Source organism: Dipodomys merriami, unplaced genomic scaffold (assembly GCF_024711535.1).
Source record: "Dipodomys merriami isolate MVZ:Mamm:240054 unplaced genomic scaffold, mDipMer1.0.p SCAF_91, whole genome shotgun sequence".
In the NCBI taxonomy this organism is placed as follows: Eukaryota; Metazoa; Chordata; class Mammalia; order Rodentia; family Heteromyidae; genus Dipodomys; species Dipodomys merriami.
Genome location: NW_027206524.1, coordinates 2957978 through 2974391, shown reverse-complemented (window position 1 = coordinate 2974391; position 16414 = coordinate 2957978). Strand labels below are relative to the sequence as shown.

Sequence of the window (16414 nt, the reverse complement as noted above, 5' to 3'; positions counted from 1 at the left end):
GTTACAGTGTTTTCTGGGAAAATTACTTGAGTTCGATACTTACAATATTATATTTTGTTAATGTTCTAATACATAAGCAATAAATTCTTATTTTGTGCTATGCCTTAGGGAAGTAGAATAAATTGATTAAAGTGAGAAGACCAGGGGACCAGCAAGTCCAGTAATAGTGAACTGAGTGTTGCAAAGTTCTCTTTAGATCTTTCAATACTATGTGAGGGCTCTTTAGCCTTTTCATCTGTGGTCCATTGGCTTTGAAGCTGAGGTAGCTTCAAAGTTTTACTTAAATTTTTTTTTTAACTTTAACATGTTCTAAAAATCACATTTCTTTTGGGTGCGGGTGGCTCACTCCTATAATCAATACTAGCTACTCAGGAGGCTGAGATTTAGAGGATCAAAACTAGCCTGGGCAGAAAAGCCCCTGAGAGTCCAACTCCAAAATAACCAGCCAAAAGCTGTGCTGGAAGTGTAGCTCAAGTAGTAAAGCACCAGCCAAGGAAGCATAAGGCCCTAAGTTCAAACCCTAGTACTGCCTAAAATATTACATGCCTAAGTTTTATAGCAATTTATCTCATAGCGATCCAGAAATTAACCCTTTATATTGATAGAAAATTTTTCCATTTGGAAAAATATATTTTTAGTCTACAAAAATGATAACTCTGTAACAAAAACACAAAACACTCTAAGAAGTATATATAAAAACCCAACCAAATCCTTATTCCAAGTTCCTTAGTAATCATATCTTTCTCTGGCTAAGCCGTAGCTGGGTATCATTATATAGAAAACTTTCTCATCCAACCAGAAAATAGATCAAATCTTTTTTTTCTCACTATTGTTTCTTTTTAACCACTTTTCCTGCTGTTCTAGAAAACCTTGAAATCAACCAACCCCTGGCTTTAATTTTATACACAGTATGCTTAGCGTACTCTCTAGGTACTATTCATGAAAAGAAAGTGTTCTTGCTTCTGTGTAATTAATTCAGTTCAATTCACTCTTTCATTCAACAAATATTTATTAAGCACCTACAATATGCCAGGCACTGTGCTGGGTGCTGAGGATACAACTGTGAACAAGATAACACAGTCCCTGCCCTCAAAGAGCTTACAGTCTAGTAGTTTTACAGACGAGTACACAGGCAATTACACTGCAGTAAATGGTGAGTGCTGTGAATGGGAAGACACATTAAGAATGGCACCTCACTCGGCTTCACAGGCAGGGCATGGTAGAGACTCATGGAATTCCTCCCAGGGCAAGTAAAATAGAATTTGAGTGTTGAAGGATGAGTGTGAGTTAAGCGGAGGAGACGGCGTTAACTTAGAGACAGCACTTACGGTATCTGTGATATTCCGTGTGCTGCTCATTTAGTGGAGGTTCATTCAGTGGAGGGGGAAGATGATGAGCAGTAAGAGAAGTCCTTGAAGAGATAACCAAAGGCCAGGTTTTAAGAGGGGCTCATTTTTGCTGCTTACGTTTTCCCAAGGGGACAGTGCATACATGCCTTACCAGATATATACTTTCTAAGACTGCTCTTTCTGCTACACAGACACCAAAGTTATTGGTGGAGGTCTTAAGAGTTGATAGAAGAAAATCAATCCTTCACCTTAGCCATCTGAACTTCCATGATATCACACCTAGGTCTCTTATTAGCTTATCTCGTGGTATAGTATACATTCCCCAAAGAAGCCATCGATATACATGACTTTGGGCGCTGCTTACCCACAATGCTTTTATCACCTTCTCCTCCAATGAAAACTCCACTCATCCTTCAAGGCAAGACTTTCGAGATCATCCTAAATTGTGCTTTCTGCCAAGATCTCTCACTATGCAGTTTTGTATTATGGTACTTACTATTATTTTCAATAAACCAAACCTTCTTTTGTACCATGTCATTTTAATCCATACATAGCAAAGTATTTTCTATAAATAAATGAGAGTACAGTTTTCTTCACAATTTTCAGGTGAAAACAAAGACTAAGGATTGATTTGTTCATTTGTGGCCTACCCCAAGCTATTAGTGCCTTCAAAAGATATAATGGAAAAATAGGAATGAGAAGTCCAAAAAGACATATAGTTTTACGCAGCAAAATACCATCAAGTAAAAATTCCAATACACAGTTACAGGGAAAGTTGCTGTTAGGGCAATGATTAATTCCCAGACTCAACTCCATCTTTGACAATTTAATCTTCTAACAATCAAAGATCTGTAAAAGACAGCTTAGTGTGCAGAAAAGTAAAGGGCTAGCTACATTTTCCAATATGGTCCACCACTTGATTTCTATCATCCCTTGTATCCTCTCATAATTTCTCAGATGACTTTTATAATAGTAGAAAAAAACTTTTAAGCTCTGTAGATATTGTAAGAACATCTGTTGTTTTATTCTTTTTTTGGTGGGTACAAAAACCACAATTTTGTGCACAGAATGAGATTATAAATAATAGCAATAACGTGAGCGACCCGTAGTCTCTTTTGATTCTACCTTGACAGATGGTTTAACGTAGACAACTTTCTTCACTTTTTGCTCCTGGTAGTGAGACAAATGCAATCTGTGAACCGACTTGTGTTGACACAGTGAAAATTTGACACAGCAAACAAGAAGATGACCAACAACTTTTATATTAAAAAAAAAAGGTCTCTAAAGTTTATTACAGTGATGGCATTTATATCAATTATTGCAATGTATTGTTCCCTAAGATGGTTAGAAAAAAGAATTGTGTTGTCCTCTATTGAATTTACGTCAGTTAAAAAGCAAGCATGTTTCAGGTATTTGTTTTTTTGTTTTTTTCTCCAAAGTAAGTGTAAATACTTCCTTTAAATTTTTTCACAGGATTTACATGTTTGTTTATTATTTTCTTATCACAGTTTAGAGATTTGTTGTGTTCTCAGCTGGAGATGCTTCCATGGACTCGACGGGTGTTTCGCACACACAGGTTGAGCATGTTCGTGGACGGGTATAACTGTTTCAATCCCTTTCCGTGATGACCAACGCCTTTTTGAGCAAGAACTTCACAGTTGAATACGCTAACTGGCAAGTCTGATTAGTGTTTGTTGATTTTGTTGTTTAAAGTCCACTCTTGAGTGACATTTTGTTGCTGTTAATACACCCAATTCCCGGCTCCCTCCCACTGGCTCCCCCCAAACAAGAACAAAGAAACAAACAAACAAACAACAACAAAAAAAACCACCCCTAAATTGTGAGTTTTCCTGATATAAAAATCTGAGAGTTTGGGTTTCGGAGCTGAGCTCATGCGCAGGTTTGCTGTTGCTGACATCCATCACCAGCTAGGATGCGATTCCTGCCCCCAAGGATGTCCAGCCGCTGGCCCCTCGGTTGGAGGGGAGAGGAGGGCGAGGGGGAGAGGGGGGAGGGCTGCGTTTCCATCAGTCATCATCAACACAGTTTAATTAAGGCACTCAATTATGTTTTTGGTTTTTATGGTAGGTCCGATGCAATGACAGCCAATCCTGAACTCTGTCTAATTGCAGTTCCAGTGTGGACGGCCTTTGGGCAGTCGGGCGTCAGGACTCGGCCATTTTCTCCCACGCTCCCAGTGATGGATAACCTGGCTTTGTTTCTTATGGCTTCAGAAAAGGTCAGCTGGGTTGCATGGAAAGGAAACAGAAAGAATGGGGCGTGTCATAATGTTACTGTTTCTTCAACGACATGTGACACAACCAACATCCAAAAAAGAAAATAAATCCAGAAATAGTAATTAGACATCTGCATTTTCCATTATTTTTTGTAAGTCCTATGCAAACTGCTTAGAAAGAAAGGAAAACTCCAGTGACACCAAAGAACTAATCAGCCTGAAATTTATAGTCCCATCTATTTAAAAACTAATTCTTTTTTTTAAAAAAATCACAAAATTTAGGTTTGTGTAGCAAATCTGGGTAGAGAGCATCTTTTAGCTTGCTCTACTTTATACCTCAGTACATCTGGTGGAACTTCAGAGCTCCTTTATTTTGGATAGTATTCTTGAAATCATAGTAGTTTCTTTTAGAAAATGTCTTCTTTACAGTGCAAGGATTCCACTAAATTGTTTTGAGAGGAAGTGACAGATTGTCCTGTTTCCTAAACACAGACCTACCCACAGACGATTTCATTCATTCACATGAGTTATAGACATGACTCAACAGCATGGTTAGTGACAGATAGTTCCCTCTAGGCCTATTATCAAACTCAGACTCCTGTTTTTACAGTCATTCTTAAAAGGGGTACCAAAGAGACATATTTTGGTACCTCCTGCAAGATCACAGGGCACTTCTCTTATTTAGGGCATGGAATTAATTAGGTCTCTGGATTGCTCATTAAATACTTATTCTTGGACTCAACAGGTAACATTAGATAAAGAAGAAGCAGACAGTTTAATTGCATAAATCTAATTACTGTTCATTCATTTCTTCTATACTCTTTTCAGTCTCTTCAGTTTACATTGACTAACAAGGAAAATAAGGTGAAGGAGATATTCGCTATGCTCCTTTCATGACTTACATCAACTCTCCTAAAACTCATAGCTGTAATCCTATCTACTCAGGCTGCTGAGATCCAAGGATTGACATTCAAAGCCAGCCCAGGCAAGAAAGTCTGTGAGACTCTTATCTCCAATTAACTACCAAAAAGCACTAGCTTTGAGCACAAAAGCTCGGGGATAGCACCCAGTCCCTGCATTCAAGCCCCAGGATCAACACAAAGCAAAACAAAGCAAAACAAAAAGCATTTTCAGAAGGCTTTTACCCTAAAGTCTATTTTATTCTCTTTCTTTCTTTCTTTTCTTTTCTTTTCTTTTCTTCTTTTCTTTTTTTCTTTCTTTCTTTCTTTCTTTCTTTCTTTCTTTCTTTCTTTCTTTCTTTCTCTTTCTTTCTTTCTTTCTTTCTTTCTTTCTTTCTTTCTTTCTTTCTTTCTTTCTTTCTTTCTTTCTTTCTTTCTCTTTCTTTCTTCCTTCCTTCCTTCCTTTCTTTCTCTCTCTCTCTCTTTCTGTCTCTTTCTTTCTCTTTTTTTTTCTTGTGATTGTTAAGAAAGGAAAAGTTCCTAAACTTGGAAAACTCCATTCACTCTTGAACTCTTTCATTGATTAATGCAACTGAGTATAATAGTTAATGAATCTTGGACAAGTCATATTTGTGTGTGTGTGTGTGTGTGTGTGTGTATGTGTGCGTATGTGTGTGTGTGTGTGTGTATTGCTACTGGGACTTGAACTCAGAGCAACATCTCTCTATTTTCTCTCTTACATTTGTTCTATCACTTTTATTTCCTATACTTATGTTACCTGCTTATTCCATAAGATGTCATCCCTGTTCATCTTGATGTGAACCCCTCCCCCCGGGGCTCCTCAAGACAGAAAACTTCCTTGTAGGTTTACGTAGGATCTGAATCTGTTTGAGTTATGGTGGCTGTTTATCTAGTGATTCCAATACCAAATCTTATATTTCTTAAATAATCTTAATGTATCTGTTCTCTTTGAGGGATGATCACTTTGATTTAGATCTATTATGTAGTGAAGGTTTCAAATTGGGGGGGGAGTCCTTGGAAAAATATTATCAAAATATTACCAACCATTTAATAATTTCGTACACCAAATTTCCTTTTTTTCAATAGAAGTTTTGAAGAGAAAAGCATTCATTTTAATTTGATAATAAAATAAAAATTGCTTACTTTCACGTGTTCTCTATAGGTGGAAAGAATTTCATTTACTCTGGAAACTATTGACTTAAAAAGAAAGCCAGATGTGAATGTTTTCTTTTCACTTGAAATATATTGCTTTTAAAAGTTCAAATTTAGCTTCCTAGGTCAATTTTAATACCAGTTTCCTACTCAAAAATATTATTACATGTAAGTTACATGTTCATGTAGGTAATCTGGGAATTCATATTTAGTTTATTAAGTTCCCAAAAGTTTGTAGTAAACTGGCATACATGAGTATTCCTTTTTATAATTTTTAATATTCTTTTTCCTCTCTGTTTCTGTACTGGGTCTTGCTAATGGCTGCCCTAGCCAAAAAAAACCCCTCAATTTTAAAGGAGTAAGAAAAAAGTTTAATGCATCTTAAACAAATTCATGTCAAAATGCAGTTGAAATAGTTAACTCTGAAAACTGGTCAGGTATTGTTTTTCTCAGTGTGAAATATCTCTCCTCAATTCTATAAACATCAAGATGAAAGTATTCTCCTGATGGCTGGCCATACTTTAAGTCATCTCAGTTTCTTGTCCTATTAGAAGACATGCTCATCATGTTTTGATCTACAGGAATTGAGGGTCTAGTTCCTAATTTTTAAAACAATAATTGGAAAGAACCACTTTGGAGTTGTTACTATTAACTTGTATTCAGCCATCAACTTTTGTATTATGGGTATAAGCAGTTAGATTGTGGTGAACAGGGTTGGTAAAGATAGGAACAATGTTTATCTTTAATGATACTTCCATGATTTCTGTATCTATAAATCACAAAATCATGGACATTTTTCTGGCATTAGAGCAGCTGTAGTTTCTTACTAAAATGCTATTTGTTTTATTTATTTATTTTTACTTCAAGGTACATCAAAAGCCCTCAATATCTCTTGAAGGTTCAGAAACATTTAGCATGTGATCATAATTGAACAGCCCATTCACTAAGCTATTATATGTAATTTTAGAAAATGGTTTTGTAGAGGCTTGATTTTTAGAAGAACAATAACAAATCCATTCAGGTGTTATTGGAAAAGCACTTTTTATAGTTACAGGAAAGATAAAGTGGGCATTTAGATTCTTTAAGAAACAATGGTCCCTATCTCCTATATTTCATGGGATACATATAGTTTTTTTTTATTGTAAAATCATGAGAGGATCAGAGTAAGTGAGATCACTCTGGTTTGGTGGAAAGCAGTTTTGAAAGAAAAAAAGAAAGTGCAGAATAGCTCACTGTAATTAGTTTTTATCTTTTACTCTATCTGTCCTATGGAGCTGATATATTCGGGACATCTATGCTTAAAATGTCTATTCATACCCTTAGTGACATTATGAAAACAAAAGTTGAATTTCATCTAATAGATGTGTTCCAGCAATCACCCCTCTTCTCCCTAAAGTGCTGGCTCAAAGGACAATTGTCAGATGAACCAACAGCAGGGATTCATGCTTTAAAAATATAGACAGATGGCCAATGTAAAGCAAATTAGATGGGGAGGTGAGGTTCAGTGAGTTCATACTATGTGCTTTTGAGCTTTTATGTGTATTATTTCTTTAGAAAAAATGATGTTATATATAAAAACAACAATAACAGACAACTCTCTAGGTTTTGATTCAGAAGAGGGTTTTTTTCCTTGTTAGTGTATGAACTAAATATGAGTTGTTGTACAAATTTGCCTGGTCGGTGTACTAGGAAGCCCAGATCTAATTTCCAATCTCTCCCAAATTTAAGAGAAGTCATACTATTTGAATCATCTTAGAGCAATTCTAGTTTGCTTTTGTCTTTCTGACTCTTGCAATGCAGATATCTATTGGCAACATAAAGTTTCAAACAGTACTTCTGCAGCCAAAGAAAATCGAACCACTTTGCACTCAAGTTTCCAAAAATAGAAAGCTCTAATTAGAAGCAAGCAAAATACCACCACTGGACAGACAGGTCACAACACCGCGTTCACAGGATGCATTCTCCACTCACTGTCATAGGCCCTAAATCCTACCCCTAAATTTTAATACTTTCGGTTCCATATACGTTGTAACCTTCTCTATAGGTTGCTAAATTCTGGGAATTCTGCGAGGAAGTTGGGTTAAAAGTCTGTGCACTCTTTGCCACCTTCATTTTCTTCGCCTCGGCCCTGGACTTGTAACAGAACTCTATCAAAGCCACCAGCATTGCCAAGCCCAAGCCGCCAACCAGAATGTAGAAGACGCCTGCTACGTTGCTCAGGCTCAAGGCACTCGTCTTGTCCTACAGAGGATAGAGACACGTGAGTTAATTGCAGGAACATCACATGCAATAGGTAAAAAGCACACATGAAATCCAAACAGCCAATTAAAGTAAATGCTTAATTTAACCTGAAAGTATTTATGAAGATAAGTCACTGATGTAGGTTTATGGCTTGAAGCGTAAAGCTTATAGTTCTCAGAAGTGAAATTATAATTACCAATAAATTAACTGCCATTACATTTAATAAAATCAGTAACATTTTATTGCTATAAAATAGGCTGTGAAAACCACCATACTGAGCCATGTACAAGCATTTATATATTGACATAGGGTAACAGAAGTGGGCTTGTTATAGACTTTGAAAATGACATATTTAATATTCAATTATATGGGACAGGAGACCTCTTCTAGCATTATGTCTTTTAAAACATTAATCTAATGTTTAAGATTTCTCTTGAATACACTGAAGCTCCCTACTTCCTACTTAAGGATCTTTAAGCTAGTACTTTCACATTCTGCTCATCATCACCTTACCAAATAAAAAGTACACATCATTTGTTCTTTCAGATATGACTACTGGGGAAATCTTATGAAAAATGTCACTCTTGCATATTCTGTACTAGTTAGGAGTAATTATATATTATATAATATTCATATATCTCTATAACAGGTAATTGTCCTAGACAATTTTTAAATTACCATGATCAACTGAGAAATAAAATATATAAGGACAAATTCATAATTATTTTTATAGGTTTGGAAAATAGAATTCTACTTCCATTTAGAAATGCTTATTCAGTTAATGTTTTAAGACATCTTATTCTTTCGAGATCTACATACAAATTATTTTATCGTAAATCTGTAATGGTCAATTATCTAGAATTCAGAAGTTTTCAAAAATTATAAATTGGACTTACTATGTAACATAATTCCAAAAATATTTTGGCAGAGAACCTGAAGATGGCTCTGTGGTCATCTTTTTCTCAACAATATGTTTTGTGCAGAATGTGATTGAGATCTTAAATAATTTTTATTAGAAGAGTATTTAATTCAAAAGATACATTTTACTGTCTACTAAGTCATGATACCAACTGACCAGGCCACAAATTTTTTGGGGGGTGGTTGTCTTTCAAATATAATCACTTATTAATGATTTTGTAATGATTAATTATTTTATATACTTTACATTAAGTTTTACCATTTCATTATCTGGCTAAGCTTTTCTCACTCTACTCTGGCTCAAAGGTAGACAGAAGTAATTAAGTGTAAGACCTGCAAAGGGATTGACTAACTTGACTTTGTCTCCTTAAATTAATTGAAGCTCTCCATTTAAGCCAGTCACCTGTTTAATGCCTATGAATAACCAGTAATTAGTTTTCTTCCTAGAAGAGATTATGGGGGAGGGGAAGAAAAGAGAACTCCAAGAATCTTCAACTGACTTTGAAACAATTAATTCTGTTCTATTAAAGTGTAGATATTTTGACTGATTGATAAACTTGTTATATTTGTTAACAGAATAAGAACAGAGCTGTTGTAGTCAATAGACTTTGACTTACGGCTTTCTTCAGTGTTCTGAAGAGAACTATTGAATGAAAGGTTTTAAACTCAAGGAAAGTATGTGTAAATATTAGTGTAAAAATAAAGAAATTTCAAATGGGAGAATGCAACTGGGAGGCTTATCTGTTTGTCAGGCCAGAAGTTTAACAGGGCCCTGGAACTAAAGTGGAATGTGTGTGGTAAATGATAACAAAATACTGAACTTTAGTATTTATCATCTTTTGTTTCTGGGCGACTACTCATCAATTTTTGTGAAGGGACTATATTAGCGCTTGAAGTAATAATGGTCTCTCTCTCTCTCTGAAACAAAACCTTAACTGTAAAGAAAAACACAGCTTTCATTAGTGGTACGTAATTTTGAGGATCCTATAAAAATTTTTATTTTGAGGTTTTTTTTTTAATAGTTAATTTTAGTTTATTCTAAAACCTTAGTGTTGGGGAATAAATAGGTTGCAGTTTCCTAAAGAGACGGTCCCTGTGGTTGAAATCTATGGCATTGTTTTCTACTTCAGGCAGTGGCTGGTAGTATAGAGACACAGTGGTTTTTACGGTTTTCATAGACTTTGTGAACGCAAGAGGAGGCCCGAACTTCAGCGACTGACCTTGCTTCCCGAGTCCTTGGGTCCACATTCACCTTTATCGTACCACCATTTGTTTTTCAGCTTGTCTAAGACGCCTGCCTCACTGAGTTTCAAAACGGCAAGGTTTACAGGAGTTCTTCACGTGGAAAATAACATAAATAACATTATATATGTTATTTTATGTTATTCAAGTCAAACTACATAAGAATCGCATGGCAAAGTGACAGAGCAGAGGCCACAGTGGGTGCTATGTCTTATACCGTAGGCCCACGTTAGCATCAGACATAAAACTGGGGCCTGCTCCATCGCTTTAGGTAACAGGCACATACTGCTAGGGAGAATTGATAAATAAGATGTATGCAATTACTGTGAATCCAAAACTATTGGCTCAGAATAGGCTTTCTTTTGAATTCTCCCTCCCCACCCCACCCCGTAAATGTGGCACGCATTCAAAAACCTTTTCCCTTTCAAAATTAATGGAAGTAGGTGAAGGTTGACAGACTTAAACAGAAGCTACATAGGATTGACTCCAATTCTTAGGTGAGTGCTTTGTGACTCTCTCTAGTGTATGACTGTACTTTATGCTCTAAAAATGTCAGAAGTATCCATCAATAAACTGACTCCATAACATCTATTATCCAAAAGCCAATGCACAGTAGGTTCAGTGTGTCGACCAGGGTCATTGGTATTTTAAAGTATAAACCCATATTGATATTTTCCTGCTGAATTGCAGTATTTAACTCAATTTTCATCTATCCTTTGAGTTTACCACATTAATTTATGCTCCAAGTACAAGGTCAAGTGACTATATTCACTCTCTAATTAATGAACAATAAATAAACAGTAGTCTGAGGTAACCAAGATTTTTTTTTCTGACTAGACAAACTTCTCTGAACTAGAATGTTCTTTTCTCTTTCCCCCACTTTCCTACCATCTTTGATTCATTTAATATTAAATATCATAGAAAGAGGTGAGAAGGAAGATGTCAGCCATCACTCAGTGTCACTTTTCAGAGTAATCTTTTATAATAATCCCAAAGCTACAAGATGAATGACATAACAAGCCCTGGGATCCTGTATTGCGTTCTTGTGGCCAGTTGCTTTCCATTTCATTTTACTGGAGACTGGCAGCATTCTTCAACTGCCATTTTGTCTGGATGAATGGTTCAGTAACTCACTTCTAGGAGATGTTGACTGCATTCAGTGGGAGGTAAGTATGCCTTTACTTGGATCACCAAAAGATGAATTCCACAAGCTTCCAGTGAGGTAGAGTATTAATAATGATGGTCATAATGATAGCTAACATTTACTGTGCACTTGCTATGAGCCAGGCATCATGGAAAATATCTTTACTACTCTCACTCATGCTTTATAAATAAAGAAACCAGGGCAAAGAGCTTATTCAACTACGTACATAGGTATCAACTACTGCTGGGGTTTGTGGTCATGTAGCTTCATAGCATAGTCCATGAAATACATAACCAAAGACTTAAGACAAATGGGTTTCGGGATAATTGAGTGTTCAGGTTAAATGTTAAACCTATTCTTTTCTCTAATGTTCATAATGAAAAATATGTTTCTCATTTTGAAATGTTTTCAATGCAATTTAAAATTTGCATTAATCTTGTAATATCTTATATATGTATGATCCTAGAATATTTTTTTAAATTAGAATCCTGCATAAGCATTATGTGATACTCTTTTAAAAAGCTGAGTTTAAGCATAGGTAATTGGGGAGCTAAGATGAATTCCGTTAAGCTGGGCGCCAGTAGCTCACGCCTATAATCCTAATTACTTAGGAGGCTGAGTATCACAGTTTGATGCCAATCAGGGCAGAAAAGTCTGTGTGACTCTTACCTCCGATTAACTACTAAGAAAGGCAAAGTGGAGCTATGGCTCAAGTGGTAGAACACTAGACTTGAGCAAAAAAGCTCAGGGACAGTGTCCATGCCTGAGTTTAAGCCCCAGGACTAGCATACTCTCTCTCTCTCTCTCTCTCTCTCTCTCTCTCTCTCTCTCTCTCTCTCTCTCAGTTAATCAAAGTTTAATTGTCTACTACTCTCTTACCTTCATGTTTGAAATGACTACAAGAAAACTGTCCCTGTGGGATGACTGGTGCATTATTAATCTCAGGAAGCAAAGGGGATTCTTCTCATTCACGTTATAAGACAGTATTTACCAGAGTAGCTGTCTCAGAGTAGGTGCTCTCTATACTGAAATTTCTTTAAACTCAGAGGAAGCCTTTTCTTTGAATTAATACTCTAAGAGATCGTATTTTTAATTGGGATTTATGTTACCCAAACTGCGTCTCTAAAAACCCTGAGATCAAGCAATCTTCCCACCTCAGCCTCTGGTACCTGAACCTAAATAAGGGATTTTAGGTCTTCAAGCTAGCTCATCTGTTCCTTTACACAAAAACAAAAACCAAAACCCCACAGGTGAGCTGTGTTGGCTCTTACTGGCACTTCTTGACTGGCATGAGCTGAGAGGAGAGAAAGCAGAGACCTAAGGAAGCAGAGACTCTTCTCCAGCTTTCCTCTAGGAAAGACAACAGAAGACAGTTTGTGGATTAGACGAAGTCCAGCTTTCGATGATCTCCCATTCTCTTCTTTTTAATTCTGCTGGTTGTTTCTGTCCCTTCCACAGGCTGACCCTTCAGCAGCCTGGTCTCAGAGGACAAGTTCAGATCGGCAGTTTTGAATATAAGGCTCTTATTATTAGCCAAACTTAGTGTTCAACTGGTAGAAACACAGGCTTGAACAAGAAATTCAATACTGAGAGACACTCCAAGGGCCAACTATCTACTGTCTCTTCTCCTCCCCAGCCTGCCCCGCCTCCAGTTTGTTGACTGCATTATCTTCTATACTCTGAATCCTGCATTCGTTTTCATGGCTGTCATGATGGGGATTAATTCATTTAGGTAACAAACCAGAATAGGGTTGTCATCTTCAAAATGTCAAATCATGACCCTGAATTGTGTGATCTGATTTAATTTCTACATTATTTCACAATTATATCTACAGAATGATTTTCATCAATGTCTATATCCATGAGTATTTATACAATTTTATATCTATAGTGAGAAAATTAATGCTTTAGCTGTTATTAGTGCTATGATGACTGATGGTTACAGACATTGCCAAAATTCCCAACTAAAATCAAGATTTAAAAGCTCAGATAGTAGCACAAAAGTCTGTGTATGATTTTTAACTTGGGCTAAGCCATATCAGATTAATCGAAAGGGGAAAATTTGTTTTATAAATTGTAATCTGTAATTTTAAGTTGGCTCATTGCCAATCAACATATACATATATATGTATGTGTGTATGTTACTTGTGAGAATGAGTATGAAAGCTTTGTGACTGGTTAGGATTAAGTCACAATATTGAAGGAGCAAACTTTCAACCCCCCCCCACTTCATTGCATCTTTTCCTGTAAGACATAAGATCCTGTCACTCATATCTCCTGTTGACTTTTCATGACTAAAGATTGTTATGATGAGAACCTGGCAGAGTTGGGAATGGTTGTCAGGTAAGTGGGGTGCTAATTATTACATAATGTGATAGGAAAGCTGCCACAAAGGCTTGAAGACTTCAGCTGTTGGGTATATTAAAGCCTAGGTACCTTGAGGGAAAAGACAGTGAGTAATTTTCTCTTTCTCCATAGGTCCTGACCATTACCCAGCTGAAGCATACGTTTAGTAATTTGCAGCTGAATGGAAACGGGAGCGGGGTGTTCACAGGGCTCCCCTGGTCCCCACGATTTCCATCCTGTGAGTGGCAGGCAAATCACTGCATCATCACAGGAATTTTCTTTCCCTTGGGAGGAACAGGCTTCCATTTCCCACCTTTCTTGAATAAAACTGGTAAGAAAATTAATATTGTCTGTGTCTCAAAATCCCATAAGCCAGGATTTTTAGCAGACTTGCATCATTTCTCTTTACTGTCATCATGCAACGTTGGTCTCTCCTGAGTTAACTTTATACTCAACAAAGGCTTCAGAGCCAGCTGTTCTACTCAACTTAGCACATTTCCTCCTCCTTTTTCCTCTGTACAGGAAGATCAGCCGAACAGGAGGAGTGAGGAAAGTTTAAAAGAACACCAGTCACCTGAAGAAAGTACAGAATGGAATTGGAAAGGCAACAGCTCTCTCCTGTTTACTCAGATGCAAGTTAGGTCTGGCCATTTAAAATATTATCTTTTATACAAATTCAAGGTAGGGCATTATTATGATTTACATTGCAACAACTTTTTGCTCTTATGATAAACATCATGACAATATACAACCTATTAGGATTGTTTAGAATGGAGTTTGGAGTATGTAATGGCAGATATCCTGACATGCCGTGTAAATGGAGTTAAATCTCTCTCTGAATTTATGTGGCCAAGTGTGGGAACTTGTAGACCAATCGGAAACCTGGAGAAAAGCATTTTGGTTGGGGGTAGAATTTTTTACATTTGAAAAATGTAAAACGTATCTTAAAATTTTCACTTGTTTTGCATATCAATTGATGGTAGTTTCTCAGTCAGAATTTTCTCATCTAGTAATTATTTTCTTTAAATCTAAAACCTCTGCCATACATAAAGAAGGACTCTGGGACACTAGTTTATACTTGCCAATTGTATACATGTTTGAAATCTACTTAGAAATATAAAAACATTTTGTGAAGTGAAAAATATGTCTAAGGTGAAGACAAAGAAGTTTTTTTTCTTCTCTTCGATCATTTTTGTAATTGATGCATTCATGGAAGGTGAAAACTTGTAATTCTATCTTGGAGTTGTTACTGAATTCAAATGGAAGCCCTGTGAATTTTTTTTTTTTGGGTCCAGTTGTGGGGCCTGGGCGCTGTCCCTCAGCTCTTCAGTGCAAGGCTAGCGCTCTCTACCACTTGAGCCACAGCGCCACTTTCGGCTTTTTTCTTTTTGCTTATGTGGTGCTGAGGAATCGAACCCAGGGCCTCAGGCATGCAAGACAAGTGCTCTATCACTGAGCCACCCCCAGCCCCAGCCCTGTGAATTTTATGTGGGAAAAACCCACCTTTTTGGAAGGCTCGCTAGATGGTCTAGATGGAGTCAGCTTATTGCTGTTACTTAATATTTGGTAGAAGTTCTGGCCAAGTAAAATAAGAAAACAAGTCAGACTTACCCTGATGTTTTCTCTCCTCTCTTCACTCACTGGCTCTTTGTGAAACTCTCATGCCTTTCTTTTCTTTCCAAACCATACGTTCCTAGGACTGTGAGTGCCTAGTCCACAGCCTCTTCAAACCAGAACTTTTCAGAGACTATTACCACCATATTGGTTAGTGTGCCACCAAACCGATCGCGGTTGCAAATATTTTTGCCTTGACAGTAATTGCATACTTGTTTGTAAAGGGACGGGACTAGCAGGCTGCTGTGTGCACGCCTCCCAGCAGATGCACCTATTACTTGACATACTGTTTACCCGCTTTTGGTGACATTGAGGCTAACCTTGGAGTCACCTCCCCCGCTGCCACATTCTCCTTTGTCGTACCACCATTTGTTTTTCAATTTGTCCAAGAGGCCTTGTTCATTCAGTTTTAAAACTGCGAGGTTAACAGCATTTCTTGAAACGATAAAACATATTTTGTAAGAAACTGCACAGCTGTTAGGATGTTAGAAGGAATGAGGACTTAAAGCTTTTTATAAGCTTCTCCCAGACGCTAAATAAACCTCTCATTTTGCCATCCTGCAGCTCCATCCACCATAGTCCAAACCAAAGGCAATCAATGGTACCTAATTTCAAACATATTCCACATGCAGTATTTGGGGCTATTTATTTTCATAGTTTGTTTATTGTCAACTAACTGATCTTATCAGCAACCAATTACATCAATTTTTCTTTTTTGCAAAATAGTTAATAAACTCAAATTTACCAGTAATTATCTCTTGAATCCCTTTGCCTCTACAAATGTCAAAGACCCCAAAGAGCCTGAAATGAAAATGTATTCCCTGAAGGAAAAACTCAAATGATATAAACAAAACAAGAACCTAACAATTTCTTTCCTGTACTGATTTCCTGACAACAAAGAGTGGGGCTTAATTGCTATTCCCTTTATTATCTGTGTGGATTTAATTTGTTTGATTCTGTTGATCTCAGAATGGAAGCTTTTCTTGTTGGATCAGTTTCATGGGCTGGAGGTTGTGGAGGAAACTTTCTGCTAAGTCTAGAGACAGAAGCAGCTCTTAGGGCTAAGTTCTTCCATCTAAATTTTTGTGTTGATTTTTAAAAGCATGTGTGCTTTTTGGAAATCAGGATCACATATCCAATTTGACTGCTTAAATTAAGTAATTAAACACCAGGAAGTTATGCTGCAGATTAGATTTTCTCTATGTTTATCTCTAAAGAAGGATAAGAGGCAGATTATTCTAACTATTTGCTC

The 16414-nt window shown here is 36.8% G+C and overlaps 1 protein-coding gene across 4 annotated transcripts in view; it reads right to left on the bottom strand.

Annotated features, from left to right (window-relative positions):
- Positions 1–1021: 1021 nt before the first annotated feature.
- LOC138821363 (glutamate receptor 4) overlaps positions 1022–16414 on the bottom strand; it is a 282782-nt gene continuing 267389 nt past the window's right edge. The window contains exons 15-17 of one of the 4 annotated variants that reach the window (XM_070013534.1): positions 15483–15597; positions 7764–7898; positions 1022–3593 (exon numbers count right to left, since the gene is read on the bottom strand). In XM_070013534.1, coding sequence (XP_069869635.1) covers positions 3429–3593; positions 7764–7898; positions 15483–15597 — 415 coding nt within the window. In that variant the 3' untranslated portion in view covers positions 1022–3428. Of the gene's footprint in view, positions 3594–7650; positions 7899–10036; positions 10152–15482; positions 15598–16414 lie in introns of all 4 variants that reach the window. The other 3 variants (XM_070013533.1, XM_070013535.1, XM_070013536.1) reach the window with 3 other exon arrangements.